The sequence below is a fragment of the Schistocerca gregaria genome, chromosome 7 (genome assembly GCF_023897955.1).
Source record: "Schistocerca gregaria isolate iqSchGreg1 chromosome 7, iqSchGreg1.2, whole genome shotgun sequence".
Taxonomy (NCBI): Eukaryota; Metazoa; Arthropoda; class Insecta; order Orthoptera; family Acrididae; genus Schistocerca; species Schistocerca gregaria.
Genome location: NC_064926.1, coordinates 246,072,038 through 246,094,813, shown reverse-complemented (window position 1 = coordinate 246,094,813; position 22,776 = coordinate 246,072,038). Strand labels below are relative to the sequence as shown.

Sequence of the window (22,776 nt, the reverse complement as noted above, 5' to 3'; positions counted from 1 at the left end):
GAATCCATCACTGCAGTGCTTTAGGAAGCGAGATGCACACGGCCGGACGTCTGGCAAACAGCCCTGCTGTTCTCAAACAGCCCCGCCGTTCTGAGTCCCCAAGACACACTTTGTCGGAAACCACTCCTGCGGCAGTTATAGGTTCTGAAGGTGCACTCTGATTTCGTACGGCCATTACGACCCGATATCAGTTCTACTGTGTCGTGGTTATTCATGGGCAAGCTTGTACTAACCTGCTTGTACTAACCCTGTAACTGATCTTGCTCGTTATTATACTTTGTTGCCCATCCTAGGGTACTGAAACTTTTCACTGTGTCTGGCGTGCTTCCTCGGTCCAGATGTCGTCAGTGTGGCTTTACGTTGTCAAGTTAACGAAGAGACTACACGCTGGTTACTATTAACGGACAAACAAGGCAGAGACGCAAGTGGTCATAAGGACTGTTCGCATTTATCGTCAGGGTACACTGCTATTCACAGCACTTAGTACTCCTTTCCTCTAAAGAGCGGACTAGTAGGTTTTGTAAATAGTATGAGTTCACCTTACCTCTTTTCGCTTTCGTGTTTCCTTTACTATGGTAAACGTTTGGACTTTAGCCACGTAAATGGAACTTAAAAACAACGTAAATAACTGTACTCCAGCAGTTAACTTTGTGTTGCCCTAGTACGAGCTGCCTGCTACCGCCACCCGACAGTGTTGCTGTTGGAGTACTGATTATTCTTCGTGTTTTACTGTCTGTGCTAATATATATCGATAAAACGAATATCGCACTACACTAGTGTGGGACTGCTCTGTCGAATGGGCACGTAAAATTCCACATTAAGAGTCACTTTGTTTGTAACGGGAAACAAAGCGCTGCTTTCGGTCGACACTGAGCGTCGCATGAAAGACGTGATAAGTTGTAAGTCTGTAGCCTTTTGTGGCTCTTTGCAGTGAAGGGAAAGTATTTCGAGTTGTTAGGATCTTGTGGCGTTTACGGTTGACTGAACACACTGTTCAGTCAACGGAGAATCACCCGCTGTCTTTCAGATACGCGTGGTGCTCTCTGTTGGCTGAATACTCTGTTCTGCCAACAATGGACACTAAAAGATCCTGAAGATGATCCCAGAAGATGAGCCGAAACTTCAATCGTATAGAAGAAATATCACGCAGTCTAAGACCTCAGAAGGTTTAACCTTCAGTGATGAGTAGTATTCGTTTGGGCTCACTTCAGCTTCAGCTTCTCATTCCGAACCTGAAATACGCGAATATCTGTCAAAACACTAAAGAACACGCCTAACGACTCTATGCCGGCCGCGGTAGTCTCGCGGTTCTAGGCGCGCATTCTGGAACCGTGCGGCTGCTACGGTCGCAGGTTCGAATCATGCCTCCGGCATGGATGTGTGTGATGTCCTTACGTTAGTTAGGTTTAAGTAGTTCTACGTTCTAGGGGACTAATGACCATAGCAGTTGAGTCTCATAGTGCTCAGAGCAATTTGAACAATTTGAACCCGCACACATGCAAACACACAAACATTCACTTGATATATAAATGTAAAGCTCCTGCTTTCAAGGAAATTTAATAAGTTTGGCATGATATTTCATATTGCATATGTGTCAGACATTTGTAAATAGTAACGTGTAGAGATAAATATGTTAAGTCGGATGTTGTCTGAGGAGATACCTTTCAGGCAATTGGCGCTCTCTCAGTGCTGACGTAAATCCGACGATGACGTACACTAGTGTGGCCAATATCAGCCAGAAGAGGTCCTCGGAACAAACGGAGAGCACATGTGCTCGGGCATTCCAGAGGCAGTCAGGCAAGTGGGGAGATAGTCCGGTGGAACATCAAATTGGAGCGATCGCTAATTGCCCCATTAGCCAGTCAGAGCTCTATGCAGGTAAGAGCAGCTCCACCACAATCGGCGGCGGCCACTGGTACTACCAGACAACTGACAGCCGCTCTCTCTGCCTTCTGGTAACCTGCATGCGGATGTGGTGAACCGGAGACGAATTTTCTGTAATACCACTTCACATAATTTAGTTAGTATTCCTAAATTACGTTGAAATTTTCATTTTCGACCTTTTCCGACAATCTGTAATCAACGGAGGGAGACCTCTTCACGAATTACACAGACGAGGAAAACGTATTCTACGACTACTGACGGTAGAAGCGGGAGACTGTATTACTCTGTTTCTGTTTCGATTTAAAAGCTTTCGTTTTTCTCTAGATTTTTAAGTTATAGCATGCTCAGGGGAAACATTTCTATAACTCCTTGCAATTTCATTAGTGACGTGGCATCAATGACATCAGTTGTCAGGTTTTACGGATTAACATTGTACTTTTTTATCGCCATTGAAGTATTACTAATAAAATAGTACCGCCAAAGAATTGATCTTACTCTGAAAATGATATACGATACCATTTCATTTTCAGACACGTTATTTAATTGCGAGAAGCGAGTTACAGGAACATGAAGATAAGATGAGAGGGAGAAGTTGGTGCACGAACGGAGGATTGTAATCAGTCGTCTTTGTCTCATTCTATTCAGCAGAGAAACAGTGGTGGGGACGGGGGGGGGGGGGGTGAGGGGGGAATGACTAGTAGTCAAATATGGTATCCTCCGTCGTCATGGCCCTTGTGGCTTACCGAAGATGTAGATGCAGATTGATAATTGAAGTGGCTGAGATGTGTGCAACGCTTGACGTCAGTTCTGCTTCTGCTCCGTTCACGCTTCGTAGAAGCTAATCCCAAGAGTTTCGAGAATGAATTTTCACTCTGCACGGGATGTGCGTTGATTTAGAACTTCCTGGCGGATTAAAAATGTGTGACAACAGGGCTGTGCTTGGAGTGTGCAATCGGTAGAGCTGTTGTCGCGAAAGGCAATGTTCGCGGACACGAGTGACCGACAGGCGTGATCAATGTCACACGGCACAATGTGCCTCGCTGTTTCTTTACTCCTGAAGCCAGCAGGTAGGAGTTCAAGCAGGAAACTGCAGCGGCGGGCGGCGCCAACACTCAAAATCCTTGGCCACAACCAATTACCTACTGTGAGTTACCTCATTCCCCCCTTCCCCACGGCCAGGTGCCTGATTTTCAATGAATGCTAAAATCTTCTCCTCTCCTGACTGTGACTTGTTACGGACATTGACTTCAGGAAGTTCCTCATCGATAACAACTTCAGTGAATATGAAAGAATTTTTATTTCCTAAATTTGTCGATTTCCTCGGGGTACAGAGTGCTTTCAAAAGCTGTTAAACTGGTTCACACTCTGTGTAATGGGATAATATCTCGTTTCACGAGCAACTTAATTCTTTTGACGTGGAAATTCTAAAGGATAATATAATACATGTAAAATGCGTGATGTAAGTGACATTTGTAGCACCTAATTCACAATGTTGTTCTCAGGTCTGACTAGGAGTAACTTCTCTTGAATGGATATTTTTCTTCCTCATAACTATCTTTAACGACATTGCTTGCTTTTGATATTCATTAAGGTAGTTTTTATTGGAGTTCAACCGGTATAACCAATGCGTTTTTCATCGTCCTCTACATAAACGTTTTACTGGACATTTGTTGTTTTTCCTTTGTTAATATAAATGATTGTTGCTCTTGCGAATGTTTCTTTGTTACGTGACCTCCATAACACAAAGTGTCAACATAAGCTCTGCTGACTGAGCTACCCGAGCACGACTAAGTCCCTTCTCACGGCTTTAATTTCGCCAGCACCTCGTCTCCTACTTTCCAAACTTTACAAAAACGCAAAGGTCCTGAGTTCGAGTCTAGGTTCCGCACACAATTTTACTCTTGCAGGAACTTTGAGTGTCATTACATTTGGCAGATGCAACAAGATAAATAGGTGTTACATGAGATGAGTATGTGGACAGAGTTAAGACAGCCTGCATGGCCTTGTTGATCGATTTTCCAGAACGGGATTTGGTTTCGATTGTTGTGTGGGGAACGCGCGCTCGCCCAGAGTCCATAAGTGACGCTCGGCTGGGCAGCGACTTCGGGAGAGAACCTCTAAACATCGGTGTACCCGTGTCGCCCTCTCATCATCACCCCATTTGCCTTATTTATGCTTTCGAGTAGGTGGCGAACCTATTTGTGCCCGTTTGGATTCTGGTAGCTCCTTTTCCTTGTTAAGCTTGGAATGGTTTCTTGAATATGGTCATCTTACGAGACTATGGTCGATCCTTTCTCCCGTACAGTGATGTTGGGTGGCCAATTGCCATGTGTTACCCCTCCATAGTAGGGTCTGATTGATTATCTCGGTTAGGGATTTCTCCTGGCCTTTGTCTTTGGCCTTGGTTAAGAAGCTCCAGGTTGATTTTATTTTGGGATGTGATTTTGTCGATAAAACCGGTCTGGTTTTGGATTATTTCAGGCACACCATCGTGTTTAAATTCATTTCTGCTTAGAGATTTGAGTTTTGTGACTGTGCTAAACGTACGAGGCATCGAAATGCCGCTATGCTGGCTGTTGATACTAACATTAGCCGTCAGAGCAGGCCTCTGAACTAGGCAGTTTTTGGGGAGGTTCCTGAGCTTCTCTATCTGACGATATTCCAGTCAGGCAGTGCCCTTATCACTTCTCACCGCCTAAGATGAAGATACTAAGAGCAAAGATATCTAAAATGCTTGAGTAAGGAGTATTAGGCCTTCTACATCTGCTTATGCCTCCCCCATATTTCTTGTTCCTAAGATCAGGGACGGGATTTCAGGCCTGTTGTTCATTACCGGCGCCTGCACACGAAGGTTGTCCTTGAATCAGTTCCTCTACCTGATCTTCATAACTCTTTTACTTGGTTCGCCGTCGCTAATTGGTTTACTGCGCTCGATTTGAATCAAGCCTCTTATCAGATTCCCTCAACCGACGAATGTAAGCATGTTACTGCATTTTGTACTGATTGAAATTTGCGTTTAATAGGGTTCCCTTTGGTTTGGCCACTGGCGCAACCCCTCCTACTCGTTTCGTAGATAACATTCTTGGGGACTTGGAATTAGTCTCTGTTTATAATTATTTGGACGACGTAGTAATTTATAGCCTTTCGCTCCAGGAGCATTTGGGTCACATTCAGCAGATTTCTGCTAGATTGGAGGGAGCCGTATTAGTTGTTAAACCCAGTAAGCTGACACCGATAGGCAGCAGGTATCTTTCTTAGGTCACCTAGTATCAGGCTAGAACACTCGTACTGACCAGGAGCGGACTAAGGCAATAAGAGCTCTCCCGCAGCCTACTGATAAATGTGAGATCGCCAGGTTCATAGGCATGGCTAATTATTTTAGGCGTTTTGTCCCTAATTTTCCTCAGTTGGCGGCTCCTTGAAATGAATTGCACCGCTGAAGGGGTGCGTTTTGAATGGGGGCCTGCTCAAGAATCTGCGTTTGAGCAAATTGAGCCAGTTATAGCAAATCATTCGATACATTCTGTATTTTAAAACGACTTTGTAGTCAGTTTTATTGTAGCACAGTTCGAAATGGGCAAGGAAAATCAAGAGGAAATTTCTCCTACAGAAGTACATTTCGACGAACCTGACGACTGTAGAGCTGCGATTAGCTTTAATCATGAGAGGGAAGATGCCACTAGAAACTCTACTTGTAGGAAGAGAATACGGAATGTACAACAATGAAAACTTAACTTCGAGAGAAGAAAGAGGTCAGGAAGACCAATGCTTATAGTAATGTTTAAATATTAATTACAATCTTAATTGGAATTAATGACCTAGCAACGTTACCTAACCTTTTGTGGAACACTTTTCTTGTAAATTCAGCGTACTTGGAAATAGGAACACTGATCATCTGACTGCATTGACATAAAACTACTGTCAGTTGGTTTTCAGTTTCATTTTTCACTTATCTGTGTGTACCAAACAAAAACTAACCTTACAGGAGGCAAAGTATCAAAAGCCAGTAATTACGGCGTTTGTGCTAAAAAAGAAAAAATACCGTGAGGGAGTTTCTGTAAACACCAAAATAAAAACGTGAAGGAGTTTCTGTAAACATCAGGGTTTGCAGAGAGGCTTTCATGAGGATTCTGCAAATAAAAAAAAATGAGACTGTACAAAATTTGTCACAGTATAATGAAAGATTCCTCACCTGTAGCCGCCGAAAGAAGAGGAGGTGACAGAAGAACGAAGTTGTACGAAGATAGGAAAAATGCAGTTGTCAGACACATTGAACAACAATCTAGAGGAAAAATGTTACATCGCCAATATTTACGCAGGGAGTTAAATCTAAAAATAAGCGGATATTGTTCTATGATAAAGATCCTGAATCTGGACGAAAAGTATCACTACTACCTGACAGTATTCTGCAATAATTTTGGTATCGGCTTCGGAGCACTTTACATTGACGCATGCTCTACATGCTCATCGCTACAAAGCATGATTTCCTTAAGATCGGCCAACGGAAAAGAAAAATTTCCAACATCAGCTTACAGCTCACAAAGTTTGGAGCCATATTTTTTTAATGAAAAACTGAAGGAAGAAGTGGAAGGTCAACTAATTTTAAGTTATGACTGTGAGAAAAATTATGTCCTTCCAAAAGTCGCATATCAGGTGGCTTATTATCCCAAACATATGTACGGTTTTCCCAGGTTCCTCTACGAGAAGTCAGACGAAAGACAATGTGACCTCGTGTGTTTGGCTGGAGAACGAGTTTGCAAAGGTGTCGAATCGGATTGCTTCACCTCTTCATCATCAACTGCTTAACACCAAATTGCATGGTGTTACCAAACTACGCCTCTTTTCGGATGAATGCGGTGGCCAAAACAAGAATACCGGTTCCTATATGCTGCTCCGGTACACGCACAGACTGCTGAGGTGTGGTTCCCGATCGTCGGTCATACTTTTATACCCCTGTTTGAATTTTTGGAAACATGGATAGAAAATTTTCAAAACTGAGCATAATCGAAGACCCTGCAGTATACGTCGGCATAATGGGAAAATTTGCCACAATTGGGCATTTGGGGTCGGACCACTGCAAAGTGAGACACTGGAAGAACATCGCCACTGACGTCAATAAAGATAAAGCTTCTGGATCCTGGCACTTCCAGTTTCTAAATCTAAGACATATATTATCACGAAGATAGCAAGCTAAAAATTATGTTTTCTGCAAGCAGAAGTATTATTTAATTTTCATTGCTCTCACGGCAGCTTACTACATCATTTTGAAGAAAGATCTTTTATTAAAACTGATCAAGGTGGTTCCCTGTGTGAAGATATCAACTTCAATACAAAATTAGCTAAGTAACGGAATAATTCCAGTTTACTCATAAAAGAAAAGAAGCCGATTCTGCAAATTGAGGAATTGTCTACCACAAGGTTCGGTCCTCTCTCCAGCAGTTTTCAATTTATACACACATGATCTGCCTAACATACTCTCCCGAAAATTCATATGTGCAGGTAGTATCAACCTCACTGTTCAACGCACTAATTTTGCAGAAGCAGAGAATGTCCTCAACCAAGACCTTGTACTCCTGGAAAAATACTTTAAGAAATGGCGTTTGAAACCGGACCCTCACAAAAGTGATGTATCTACTTTTCACCATGACAAGAGACTCTCAAATTACCAATCAAGAGTCAATTTAAGAGGGGAAGCATTAGGGTTCATTGACCTAGATATCTGGGTTTGACTTTGGAAAGGATCCTAACATATAAAGCCCAATTACGTAAATCTGCTGCAAAACTGAATAGCCGTAATAACCTTCTGTAGCGTATAGCTGGTACATCATAGGGGGTTGAATAACTGCTCTGGCACTCGTCTCTACCTCAGTATAGTACTGCTCTGCAATATGACTTAATAGCTGCCATTCACACTTTGTGGACACACAACTTCGTCACACTATCCGTATCATATGTGGAACATTACTTGCTATTCCAGTCCAATGGCTACTGCTGTTGTGTAACATAACACCACCTCACATCAGAAGACAAAACATCTTGGTCATCTGTGGTCAAGAATACTGAATAACTCGTCACCCTCAATTCACGAAGATGTGAGACAGCTAGAATCATCAAGGTTTAAGTCACATACACCGGCATGTATAACGGCCATGTAATTGTTAAGCAACCATTTCGACCCCATAGACAGCCGGTGGAAGGAATGGACATCTTCTACTCCCCAAGGCATCTTGCAAGTTGAAGATTCAACTGTAATTCTCAATGGTTTCAGCTTGCCAAGATACATTTGGAGCAGGCTTAATCGTTGCAGATCTGGTGTGGGAAGAAGTGCTTCGATTCTACATAAATGGGAATGATTGGACATCCAATACTGTGACTGTGCTGACATTCCACAAGCAATGAAGCATATAGCAGTTGACGGCCCCCACCGTGCCTTCCCTGGAGCTCTAGTGGATTGGAACCTGGTTACTTCCGAAGTGGTGGATTGGATTAATGGCTTAGATATAAAGATATAAACTGTATTTTAATGTGTCTGTGGTTATGTATTTTATGTGGTATTGAGATTGTTATACATCAAACACTATTAAATAAATAAATTTTTAAATTGGAGAGCCGAAATCTATTCTTAAAAGAGACAAACGTACCACGAAATAAGCTCTTCTTTAGGCGATTCCAAAATGCGTCCCACTGAAAAAGCTAGAACTACAGTAGGAAGAGACATGACCCAAGGAAGAAAAATTTCGATGTTTTTGAGCAGCTGAAAATCATGGAAACAGACGATTGTCAAAACGGCAAAGATGAATGACTTGATTTTGAACTCTTGGTACGACGATTCCACGAACATAGACTAAACGCTCTATACTTAATTTTTCCTTGTAATCGTATGTTTGCAGTATTTGATTTTTCTAAGATTTATTTCCAAAGTTTCTCACTTTCATGATAGGTTTGAAGACTGAATTCAGTAATTAAATCTGAGTAATATTAATATTACACCTTGTAGTAGTTCATGTTTAGTTTTTCTATACAAAGGTTTCAAGGTTTTTAACTATTTAAAGTGAAACAGTGTTTCATTACTCTGTTCGTTTAATTTTCTTCCTTTCTAATTACTTTAGTATACTACTGTAGACAACCATTCTTACCGACATAGCCAGATGAGCATCGTAATTAACCTTTCGGCCTATTTTGCAACCGACTGCATTCCATCACGGCCGCTTATGCGGTTGCAAAAGCGGCTAACAAGCCCAATCGGTTGCAACACGGGCTAAGTACAATTTTGTACATAAAATATTAATAAGAGGTTAATGTAGGACTACAGAGACATTTATGATTCGGCCGCTACGTTGTCCCCCCCTTTTTTTGAGACATTAACCGCTGTTGTAGTATTGCTGTGATAGCAAGGCTACGTTTTCCGACTTTTCCCAAAAATCTTCTAAAACTGACTTAGTCGCTTTTCCAACTGGGTGTAAGTAGGCTGTTTAGGTTTTTTTATTGGTAACGCCGCCGCTACGTAGCGCTCTGTATGAAAATCACTGGCTGTGCTGTGTGCAGTCTGTGACTGGTTTGCATTGTTGTCTGCCATTGTAGTGTTGGGCAGCAGCAGCTGGATGCTAACAGCGCGTAGCGTTGCGCAGTTGGAGGTGAGCCGCCAGCAGTGGTGGACGTGGGGAAAGAGATGGCGGAATTTTGAAATTTGTAAGAATTGGTGTCATGAACTGCTATATATATTATGACTATTAAGGTAAATACACTGTTTGTTCTCTATTAAAATCTTTCATTTGCTAACTGTGCCTATCAGTAGTTAGTGACTTCCGTAGTTTGAATCTTTTAGTTAGCTGACAGTAGTGGCGCTCGCTGTATTGCAGTAGTTCGAGTAACAAAGATTTTTGTGAGGTAAGTGATTTGTGAAACATATAGGTTGATGTTAGTCAGGGCCATTCTCTTGTAAGGATTATTGAAAGTCAGATTGCGTTGCGCTAAAAACAATTGTGTGTCACTTTAAGCACAGTCGTGCATAATTGTTCTAAGGGGACGTTTCATATAGACCAATATTGTATAATTTTTTAAATGGGACGTTTCATGGGCAACTCAGTTGTCTAATGTTACTGTATTTCTACAGTTATTTTTAACGATGGCTTGTTTACATGTTGAAGGATTTTAAAGCCTGACATGTGCTGAAGCAAGAACTATTACATTACCACTTGAAAATAGCCCAAAGGCCGAAAATTCTGTGATGAAATAAATAATTTCTACAGTGAAAGGCGATTATGATGACTTTAAAAAATACTATGTGACTGTGAACTCCAACCATTATAAGGTAATTTACGTGTGTGTGTGTGTGTGTGTGTGTGTGTGTGTGTGTGTATTTTCTATGTCTCCTCCTAAACTACCTAATCGATTTCAGCCAACTTTGGCCCACATGTACCTTACTGTCAGGCGTCAGTGACTGTGGGGGTAAGAACCACTTACACGACAAAGGGGTGAGGCTTGGGGTGAAAAAGAAGCGTAGCCGAAGACGCGTTAATTTCCAGTCTTTATTCGTCCAGTATTTGAAAATGAGAGCACTTAGCCACTTGCTACAAATTTTACACGTTAATTAGAACTTCTCGAAATTATTTTTCTCGCAACCCCTACAAAATTATGAAAGAAAGAAAGTTTATCGTTTAATACTTTCCTGTTTTTCAGACAGTAAAAGTACCGCAAGAGGTACGATAGTATAATTTACTTCTTTACTACTAACTGCATTCGTGCCAAAGGTTACAGACAGCATGCATATACCTCAAAAATGGTTGAAATGGCTCTGAGCACTATGGGACTTAACATCTGTGGTCATCAGTCCCCTAGAACGTAGAACAACTTAAACCTAACCTAAGGACATCACACACGTCCATGCCCGAGGCAGGATTCGAACCTGTGACCGTAGCAGTCCCGCGGTTCCGGGCTGAGCGCCTAGAACCGCAAGACCACCGCGGCCGGCCAGCATATACGTCACTGAATGTAAGTGCGAACTTATATCATTGTACGACACATTGATCAGGAGCTATGACATCATTACAATGAGACGCTCGAATAACTGCTACGTCTTGAATCACGTTTACATTTTTTATTTTTCCCCACTATCTCTAATCGCGAAAACTTCGCAAAGAATATCCGTATGTACCGTCAATATAATTTCATTGCACAATACATAGCTCAGGAGATGCGTGAAAAACTGCTGCATCGTACATGACGTTTAAATCTTTTGCTTCGTTAGAAATTCCCCTCGCAACACATTTTGCAGACAGTTTCCAAATATGAATGTGAAATGTACCTACAAAATCACTTGTTACTATGACACGTTGTTCAGGAGATATGACGTCATAAACGTTAAGTACAAGGCCAGTCGCTACGTGGTAACCGTGGGCGCAGAGTTATAAATAAACAGCTGGCAAAGCTGGATTTCCCTACTTGTATCCAGTAATTTCAGCTTCAGGTAAATTGTGAGCTTCACGTCGTCAGTGCAGTTTCATATGGAACTCATTTTATTGTAGATTTCTATAGCTTCTGACAAGTTTTTCTGTACCTCATGAATAATAATAGTCTGAGAGTTGTTGACATATTGCACATCAATGAGGATCATTTCACTTGAGGTATATGCGAGAGAAGATTAACTTACCCCTTATGCATTCTTGTTTTGTGACTTGTTCTGCGTCCTCGAGGATATCTTAACTGCGGATCTGTGCTACAAAAAGGACACCTAATCTATTCACACCTAGCAACAACACGATTTATGAAAGTGGGCTAGTCTCAATGACTGAAGAAAAAGCGGTAGAAATCAAGAGTTTCCACGTAAATATTACCTTACAAGTAAACCAAAAATCTCTCGTCTAAGCCAATTTGTATGAAACCTAAATATGCTGAGTGTAATACAGCAGTTCATTACTGCCAAAGGAGACAGTGCCACCAACGTTTACAATAAATTACACCAATAATTTATTTCCACAGTCAACTTACAAAACGTTTACACGATAATAGTAATTATAGACACATTTGAAAAGATTTCACATAACTCACTCCATCATGATAAATAATTTTTGTAGATATCACATACAAAACGTTGTAACAGGACTTGACAGTAGCATCTACAGTCTTCAGCACTTTTTCGGCGCCGCTCGGTCACTACCATCTCAGCTGTAGCTTCTGAAGCGCTGTCTGCCCGATGCCGCACCGCAGAGTCGAATATCCTTCAGCGCGACACGTGTGTCTCACATATATTACAAAAATATCACTTCGAAAATATTGAAAGCATTTTCACGTTAAGGGAAGCGAGCTTATAATAGCGTGGAACGCAGCTTTTACTTTCTGGTAATTGCTCCGAAAACTGTATTCCTGTTTCAACATAAATATCACTTTACTGATCACGCGCGTCCCTTAATCTATTCAGGAAATGGACCATCTCTCATAAGTAGATAATTGTACTTATCAGTCAAACGTTTAGACGTTCTAACAAATATAGTCATATTTGGGAGGGCAAGAAGGTGGGGCGTGTTGGCGGATATACACACAAAAGGCATTGTAACAACAAACTACTTCTAGACGCTTTGATTAAAATTCCACCGTGAACATGGAAAAATATTAAAAACTTCATGTACAGACTTATCAATGGGCCCAGGTGCCTGAGGCTAATGTTCCGAACGACAACAATATTAATTCAACTAAAACTCAGATGCAGATCATTGAAACTTTAATCACAAGTGAAGCGCGATGTCTACACTTTATTTCTGGTACGAGAGCATGACAGAAAAGAGGGACAGAATTTTTAGTTCCTTTTTGACGTAACTGTTTCGCCATTTCTTTGCTGGGCTCGTAGAAGTGACAAGTGGAATACACACACAATCCTGGGTTGCGAAAAGAAATTTCCTCAAGGCGGAGCGAAGAATTTACATGTTAGGAATCAGGGCTCCTCAAGTAGTATTTGACTTACATACAGTCAAACCTAGAGCTACAGTGTAGGCACTTTCGCTGGATTAAAAAAATGTGACACTTTCTTTATTTTAAACTGTCACCCACGCCAGTAGTTCTCACTGCCACTAGCAAGTGGGAACATAGAAATTTGTCCCACGTTGAAAAGACTACAGACATATCTGGGGCACACACACGCCGATAATGGTGGTATCTCACCAGAGAAACACGTTATCTTGAAGAACAGCTACATCATCTTTCCACAAAAGATATTAGGACTATGTGGGCTCTCCGAAACACCAAGAGGACAGAAACAACATTACAAATATATTGTAAGCCTACTTCTAGTACGAACAGTATACTAGCCGCGCAACTTTCTTTTTTTAAGTTTCTTTTGCTTTTTGCTGAGAGTCGTAGTAAATCAGGGGCGTTAAATATTACTTGAAACAAAATTTGTAAATTGGTCCTCAGACTTACAACATTACGACGAACTGTGTTCAGATGCTAAGGTTAGAAATGAGATAAGCAGCCGTATACAGATGTTCAAGAACAATAAATTCTTACGACAGCTACAATGAGCACGAATTACTGGGGAGATCATATGGATGACCTTTCGCTCGGATCGCGAGATACAATTACGCATATGTCAGGAGAACCACAGTTTCGCTTTTGGCATGCCAGTTCTACTCTCGTCGTATGAATGAACGCAAAATCACGCCGGGTGGGTGGCTAAGTTCTCGTAAACAACTGCGTCGAAACGTCGTCCAGGTCATCGACGTCTGTGTCGGTGTCGTCACCGCTGTAGAGTGTGAAGGACGCGCCCAGCAGTTCCACCTCTGACGAGGCGACGGCAGGCGTCGCTGGGTGACGCGACGCCCGACTGCGGCCTTTCGTCTTGAAACGGACGCTCGGCGTCGATTCCAGCTTCTTGTAGCCGTCGGAAGGAGTTACACGCCGGGACTGCGACCTCTCCTGCAGACAAGCGGTGATTCAATTTAGTTAGAGTAAACCAGATAATCGTCAGCAAGAAACAGGTACGATTTCACATTATGTGACTTGAAAAGAATAGCGTACTCTCCTGGAGCTTAAACGGCTGATTTACTTGTGTTCCATTGTATTTTACATTTTTTACGACACAGTCACATCGATGTTTAACAGTGTTCTGATCTGTTTTGGCTAAGAGTACAGGGACACTTCCGTGGGTGGTTTTGACAGGCCAGGTAACTGCCGGCAAAAAGGTCTGCACAGTGACCTCGGATCTAAGCTGTATGTAGAATATACCTTCTGTCGGACCGGCTGTTTATAACAATATTTGTTTATGGCTAATTTAAATTTATAATTTTTTGCTTTAAAAAATTTTCGCAGATTAGTAATAAAAATTCTCTATATGTAAAGTGTACTGTACTGGCAGTTGAAGTGCTTTGTATTGTACGTGAGTAATTTAAGTAAAATAACATGCAAATTGTTTATTATGTTAAATAATGTTCTGATGATCTTCAGTATTTAAAAATATTTGTGTGTGTAAATTGTTCATTTGAATGTAAATTTAGCAATTTAAGAAATGGTCATGCTTAGCAACAATATAAAAAATAGGTGTCATACAAAAGCCAGTGTGCTTTTGTTTAGAACGAAAATGGTTCTGCGAAGTGGAAAAGATGGTAAGGGCGAGCTGGCTCGCAACTTAGAGTCTGTAGGCAGCAGTGATTGAGGCAACACCTTTGTTGAGCAGGAGAAGCTTATTCTGCAAATTCGCACAAAATGCTCCGGATGGAGACTGCAAATGGCTTCCGGCATAGCTGCGAGTTGTTAGGCTACTGTATATAGAAATGAACGACGCCAAGATGAGAAGTTAAGCCCCTTACAGCAAGAGACTTGCAGGTCATATTGTGGGTAGTGTAGCCGCCATAATTGTTCGCCACATCCAAGCCTACAGCCACCAGATAAAACTTTTTATAGGCAATTTACTTTTGTACGGCGTGAACCAGTAATTTAAACTGTATTTTAATAACCATTCTTGAACGTTAAACAAAGTGATGCGCTCTGTTATTTCATCCTAATTATACACCTATATAGGGCTCCTTCCTGGTGTCTGATGAATCCCAGTATCATATTTTATAGACTGATGAAGTGCCAAGTTCATATAAAGAGGCATAGTTTAAAGTTGATTTTGTGTTTTCTTAACAACTATAAAGTGTTATAGTACACGTTTGCTTACGTGAAATTCAATCAGAGTGTGGCTAAGTTACTGGACTCTGGTAAATGACTATACAGAGGTATTTCAACGAATAATAGCTGTTGAAAGTAAATTCCAGTAAGAATAAGGTTTTCTTGAAGTGAAATTATCTGATGACCTGTATAAAAAGTGTGTGCTTTAGTATCTAAATATTTTAGTATTTAAGTTTGTTCATTATAGAAAATGATTTTCTGTACATCCCCCTGGTCAAATTTTTTAGCTTCCCTGAAGCCATATACTGTACTTTCTCTCTTTTTAAAACGTAATGCTTAAGGGTTAGTAGTAAAAAAACAGTGTCTGCACTAACATTGTTTATGTGGAGTAATATTGGTTTGAAGAAACAAATAACACAGTAGGAAGAAAGTACGCAATAACTCATACTTCTGATTTCATGATTTTCTATATGTCGGTCTCGCCAATTTTTTTTACCTTCCCTGAAGTTAACTACTGTTTTTTTTTCTCTTTTTAAAACTTAATGTATAAGCGTGTAGTAGTCAAAAAAATGTCTAGTGTTTGCACTAACATTGTTTACGTGGAGTAATATTAATATGAAGAACCAAATTACACAGTAGGAAGAAAGTAGCCAAAAACTCATACTTCTGCTTTTCCAATACTTCACTGTAGCATTGCCTGGATAGGTTGGCGACCAGTAGTACACGTTTTAAGCCACTAAATGAACTTGGAACTAAGTTGTACTAGTTCAGTATAATATTATTCATACAGCATTTGTATTTAATCGCTGGGTAAAATCTTGGGAAAAGAATTGAATAGTCTGACATCATATGGTCAAATCCTGCAAAAAGGATAATTCTATTGATTAGCTTATTCTATTAACAGGAGTACCCTCCCATATTGTACTTTAGTTGGAAACTAAACTAAATATTAGTAAGATGGTTATACGTGGCTTTTCCCGTAACTGGACTATTTGTTCCGTTGGGATAGAGTATACGAGGCAACATTGACACAGGCTTTTCTGTTATTTAGGTAAAAGCATACTAAATTACAATAGCAGAGGTAAGGTTATAGGGTGGTAAGAGAAGACAGTGAGATGTAGTTGATGACCTTCCTGTTTACCGCCCTAACCTAGATATCTCCACCGTCATCAAAACCGTGCCTGCCCGGACAGTCTCTGAGTTCTTAAACAGGACCCAGCAGGGTCTCATAGCCTCATTTTTCCAGTGTCCTGGAGAACACGAAGCTTCGGCATAACCAATGTCCATCACAGAGGACATCGAAACAGGCTCCACGTTGGACATAGTCTGCCAGTAGGTCTCACGAACGTGTAATAGTAATGAAGGACATTGAAAATGGAGCACAACGGTTACTATTAGCGAATCGTAGATAACCCGCATTAATCCCGTGATCGGAAGACAACCGCCAGCCGCCGTCTGCTAGACACGGCGATATGCTACGGCCTGCAAGCAAGCTAACACTTCATGCTCCAGATTTGGTCCTCATTGCTAGAACTCTGTAGGATTTAAAGTATCTGAACTTATATTATTGCACATTAATATGACAGATGTCCTCTCTACGCCTTTACGACTGATGCAAGTCTGTTGGGAATATATGTAATGAGGTGTCTGAAAGTCTGTATAGTCCATTGTTCCTCAAGAGCCGAAACAAATGAAGACATTGATGTTGATCTCAAAGATATATTGTGAAGTCGGATTCTCAAGATGCTCCATTTGGTTGAGGTCGGTAGTCTGGGTAGACCCATCCATTTCAGGAACGTCACTATCCACAGAAAATTGCTGCTTAACGAAAGGTTGCATTGTCGTGCTGATACAATCACCATCTACGAACTGTTCACAGTACAAAGTGAGTTAAATATATTTATAACCTTCCACATCTGGCGTTTCTTACGTGCAATGAGGAGACTTCACAATTCAAACATCCCCCAAACTGCATCTTCCACACTACACTGATGGCGCTACATGTAATGGACGATAAGATCCTCCACGAATTCGAAAAACCATGGCCCTTTCATTTGACTGCCACTCGTTTCTAGTCATACGCAGTCCAAGTGGTATAGCTCTTCACACCACCTCAAGCGTCGCTCAGGATTAGCTACAGTAATGTATGGCTTACGAGGAGCTCTTGGACCATTGTACACTATTGTTTTAACTCACTGCACATGGTGAAAGTAAACAAAAGCTGCTTAAGTTGGCTTCTCAGGCACAACAAGAAGCAGAGTCGAAGGAAGTTGGAAGTTGGATGCTGAAGTACTGATGCCACGCGTTTGAAGTTCGTTTAAGATGTGGATAATGCGATATGGAATACCACAATAGGCAGCTCAGTTGAGAGTGAAGAAGAATTGCAGAAACGTTTTGCTGGAACGAACAGTCTAACGAGTACAGAATATGGATGGAGAGTAAGCCGAAGAAATACGAAAATACTGAGTGGTACCCGAAATGAGAATAGCGAGAAGATTAAGGTCAAAATCTGTGATAACTACACAGAAGAAATATCCTACAAGGAAGGACGCAAAAAGAGGTCTAGTACACGCGAAAAGGCGTTCCTGGCCAAATGTAGTCTGTTAGTGTCAAATGTAGGCTTTAATCGGAGGAAGAGATTTCTGAGAATGCTCATTTTGAACATCTCATCGTACGAGTACAGTAGTGACTCATGGACTGTGGAGAAAATGAGATAGAAGAGAATCGAATAGGTTGTGATGACGTGCTAGAGAAGAGTGTTGACATTTAGATGGTAAGGAATGAGAAAGGAACGTATGGAAAGCACTGACAAGAAGAAGGGGCAGGTTGATAGGACAAGTTTTAAGGTAGCGGGGAATAATCGACATGGTACATGAGGGAACCGTGGAGAAAAAAAAGTAGAGGAAGACAGAGATTTTAATACATGAAATTAATAACGGAACACCTTGTGTACAATAATTTCGGAAGACAGGCTGACGCCGGAGAGGAACTCATGGAGTGCGGCAGCAAGCCATCCAGCAGACTGGAAAGGTTCACGATTTGCTACAACCAACCGCCTCAGTGCTCGACGTTGGCTCTCCGTCATTACATGAGAGGCGCCTGGTTTCTTCCAGCCGTGCTTGTTCCTTCGTTTTCCCACTTCACATTCACGTCACCAAAAATCGACTCGCCCAGCCTTAGAAGTGTTGAAATGTACCTGATGTGTTTCTAGATCGTTAGTCGGGCGACATATACCGATTGGTTCACGTGAAAGTCACTGAGTTCTCTTGACCGACCAGTTCCATTGCTACTGCTTCACTTATAAAAACACAATAGTTCCCACCTTATTTATATGGGTTGCGTCTGCATCTGGAGATATCTATTTGTTAGGTTCGCATTACATGTGGTTGTCCGAATTCTTTCGATAGGCTGTATTTGTCTCTCTCGTTCGTCTCAACCCTACAGTGGCATATGTTACATTATTTTCTAACTTTTAATTTGTATTTCATACTTAATCACAAGTAAAATACGACATTGATTACTGGCGTTGGTGTCTCTAGATCACGGGGTCCCGGGTTAGATTCCCGGCCTCACTGGGGATTTTCTTCGCCAGGGCACTGGGTATATGTGTTGTCCTCATAATTTCATCATCATTATCATCATTTGTGACAGTGACTAAATTGGACTGTGTAAAAACTTGGACTGTGAGAAGAACTGAGACTTAGTGCGGGCGCTCATGACCTCGCAGTTAGGCGCCCCACAAATTAACCATCACCATCATTGATTACTGGTCCATTATTTCCTCCCGACTTCAATAAGTAACATTCGTTTTCCTATTGACATATATACGTTTCAAATAACGACTCAACGTTGAGTTCCTCCCATTGTTATGATATGTTATGGATTTTACTGTTCACCTGCATTCCCGTGATAAGCTGTGATTGAGCAATATTCAGATTGACTGCTTGAATGACGCCTGTAAATGGGATCGAGTCAGATCATCGAAAGCAGCGTGATGCAGCATAACGTTTTCCGGTTTCCTACTGTAGGAGCAAGTTGTGCGGCAGGTGTTGTGTACCACTACACGATATAAACAGTATCGACGGTAACAGCAGTTTCAGGTCGAGATATCACTCCGTCCACAGGCCCTGGTGACCCCACCGGTGTCGGCCGATGGCGATGACAGCCGCTGCTAACGACGTCATTGGACGAGCACAGAACTCTTCTGGCCGCTTTCAGTTTTAGTGATCTGCAGTCGCTATTGCTCGATAACGCAACTCCTCAGTTGGCATCATGTGAATGAATTTGTGTCATTCCAGTCTTCTCACCAAGGAAAAATCCATGGCAGGGACGGAAATCCAACCAGGATCCTCCGCAAAGCGGGCGGAAAGGATTATCTGTTTCGGCATATTTTGTAGAAACATGCTTACCAATTAACTGATATGACTTATAAAGCAATTCATAGAATCTCCAGGCTTTTAAAACGCTCTTTTAACGGAGCATTTGAAAGAGCTAGAGAATGACATGTGCATCGCAAAATGGTTCAAATGGCTTTGAGTACCGTGGGACGTAAATGCTGAGGTCATCAGTCCCCTAGAACTACTTAAACCTAACTAACCTAAGAACAACACACACATCCATGCCCGAGGCAGGATTCGAGCCTGCGACCGTAGCGGTCACGCGGTTCTAGTCTGTAGTGCCTAGAACCGCTCGGCCACCCTGTCCGGCTTGTGTGCAACGCAACCTATACGTCAGCACGGACCTGATATTCATTTTTACTACTGAAAATAAATGTAACTATGTATATTTTCGCTTTTCTAAAATTGCTTTACTGTAACAAATTATTAGTGTCCAGTAATTTCTTAGCATAGAGGATCCATATAACCACGCTCTTACGAATTGCTGTCTACACCCAGCTAAAGACTTTTCCCTATCGCAATAAACGCTGAAATTTGAAACAATGTTTATTTTTTCTTCACTTTTTTGAGATGTGTTTGAAACTACTATCTCACTAATTTAATAAAAGTAACCACAAAATCATCGTAAGCACATATACCATTACGTACAAGGAGTTGCACAATTCATATTATCAATTTCAAGGGGTTGCAGAGGGAGCCTAGTGAAGAAATACGATATTGCACTGCCTGTGTTATTCTGATCACGATGCAAAGTTCCTTTGGACATGCATACACAATGGATGTACGACTACAGGTCGTAGACGCATGATTGACAACATACGGAAGTCTTGGTATGGCAGTGAGTCTGGTATGGATAGCCAAATGGCAAGGCGACCGCTTGCGACAAGCGGGAATTACGGGTTCGAGTCCCGGTCCGCTACAAATTTTCATTGTCATCATTCCATTCTATGGCTGATGGTGATCCTTATTCGCAATTGCGAGGACATTTCTTGTCTTAGTGAAAAAAGTTCTGATGACGAACACATGTCCGTAAATATTCCGTTGCGATATAAAACAACTCTGAAAATATAATCACTTTCAAATTTCCTGTCAGTATGCAAAAAGTGGAAACAATAAGATCTGACCTGCATGATCTACAAGAGTCCACGGCATTATCAATGTTTGGACTAGGTGTACTTGTCGCCGGGCTCTACTCTAAATAAGTGACGACGGCCATACCCTGCAGAGTAGAGAATTTGGTGTGTCCGTGGAGCACCACAGTCAATCCTCATTGTTCCGAACACACCGATTTCTCGCAGTCGTTTTCGTAGTAGGACGATCTTTTATGTGGTATTATACCGACTTTTTTTTTTGAACGCGGTGTCTGTTACTCTTTATTTCTCACAGCTTACTCCCATTTTACTGAAGATTTTGAATTTTTCTTGAATCTTTTGACATTGTCGAATGCTTTTATAAGCGTAAATCTGTGCCGGATTTCGGACATGTCACCGGATCTGCGGTCAGAAATCTAATTTCGAAGATTTTAGTACATCCTAGGGTCGTTATTTTAGACATGCATGGAAGGGGTGGGTAAAATCCGGTTTAAAGGGAATGGGAGTAATATGATCGTAAAGGAAAGACAAAACAAAACTTTGACAATGCCATGTGTTGTACATCGCGTGGTGCAGTAGTGCCCATACGTGAATCTTCTTCTTCTTCCGTATCCGCATGCACCAATTATATCCTGCCTTCCCAGTAATTAGCAACGTAGGTTGCTTTGTCATTGACTTTCAAAACATCGTCCTTAGTGCATGTTATAGACATACATGGGCATATCAATAGGTGGTCCAAGTCCTGTATTGCTCCGCATTCACACCTGATTTAAATAGGTTTGATTTGCATACAGTTACTCCAGTACGCAGCCGGTTTCATTACCTCCAAGTTGTAAAAGGTAACTGAAATCCTGCAGATCTCTCCTCAGGTAGCTCCATTGTGGAGTGTGGCAGCATTTCTTCCCAAAAATATAGCCGCCTTGCGACGGGCTTGGTGGCGAGCTCTTCAGTAGTATCAATGAACTTCTGCGGGATTTTAGGTGAACACGTTGTTTTCGGTGCACATGCATCCGGTGTCAAGGATCATTCTTTGTTGTGATCTTTCGATCTCTACAGCTACTTGTCTGCGAACAGTGGGTCGTGCTATGCCTATGATGGGATAAATTTTGTCTTCGCGAGTAGATTTGTGGCATCCTGTGGCAAAACGTACATTTTCGTTTAAGGCGACGTCAACTCATACGTGAATAATATACAGGGGGAATCAAAATTAAAGGGCTCGGACTCCACATCGTGATTTCGTATTTACTAGCAGTACAAAAATTTCGGTTATAAATTTTCGTGTACAGCTTGCCGTTGGTGCGGAGGCTTGCGTGCCTTAGCGATATAGATGGCCGTACCGTAGGTGCCACCACAACGGAGGGGCATCTGTTGATAGGCCAGACAAACGTGTGGTTCCTGAAGCGGGGCAGCAGCCTTTTTAGTAGCTCTGTTTCCATTTACTATAATGGGTATAATTTCTTGTAAGAATACTTGAGGTAGATTCCGGAACTGTCTGTAAATTTTTTATTTCAAATTCCTAGTTTCAGATTCCATGATACGGCGCTGGTTTCTTAATTGATGCATATCATTTATAGCAGATCTTTTAAAATACGCTTGAACTTGTCTAGTCTGGGAGAATACTGTTTCTTGGAAGTACCTCACAATAGTACTTTAGTGCAAGTTTGTTCTCCGTCTTGAATGATAGTGTTTAGTGTATGTGTGCTGCCATCATTTTCTGAAGTGATGAAAATTATTCCGAAAAAGTAAGGTTTTTACCTACTTTTCTAAGGCGCAAAACGGTCCCATGTATTCAATCTGAAAGGTGTCTCAATCGCGAAAATCTTGCCAAGTCTCTACTTTACAGCCTATACGTTACATTAATACACTACTACACACCAGCAGTCTGTAAGCGAAATCAAATTAAGAAGAAGCATGATCAAAATTTGGTTTTATTACAAATTTTAAGTGTTTTTAAATTTCCATTTTCAAGCTGCGGAAAATTGTCAAGACATTACTGAAATTCACTTGATTTGGAAATATCTAGAGTTCCGTGTTAGAAGTGATCGTTCCGTTTGAGGATGATGCACGACCGATGAAATGTGTTTTAACCGTCCGTACGTAATATTTTAACACATACGTAATATAAATTGCATTCAGCATAAAACACTGTAGGTGAAGAATAGCTATAATTCGTTACACAGCAATTAAATTTGTAAAAGTTGGGCAATAAGAGAAGCGAATTGTCCAAAGAATACTGAAAATTAGATGGGTGGACAAGGTAACAAATGTGGAGGTACTCAACAGAATTGGGGACAAAAGAAACC

At 41.4% G+C, this 22,776-nt stretch overlaps 1 protein-coding gene across 1 annotated transcript in view; it reads right to left on the bottom strand.

The window, feature by feature from the left end:
• Window positions 1-11,825: 11,825 nt before the first annotated feature.
• LOC126281749 (furin-like protease 2) overlaps window positions 11,826-22,776 on the bottom strand; it is a 710,013-nt gene continuing 699,062 nt past the window's right edge. Inside the window, 1 exon segment of the mRNA XM_049980936.1 lies at window positions 11,826-13,791. Coding sequence (XP_049836893.1) covers window positions 13,549-13,791 — 243 coding nt within the window. The 3' untranslated portion in view covers window positions 11,826-13,548.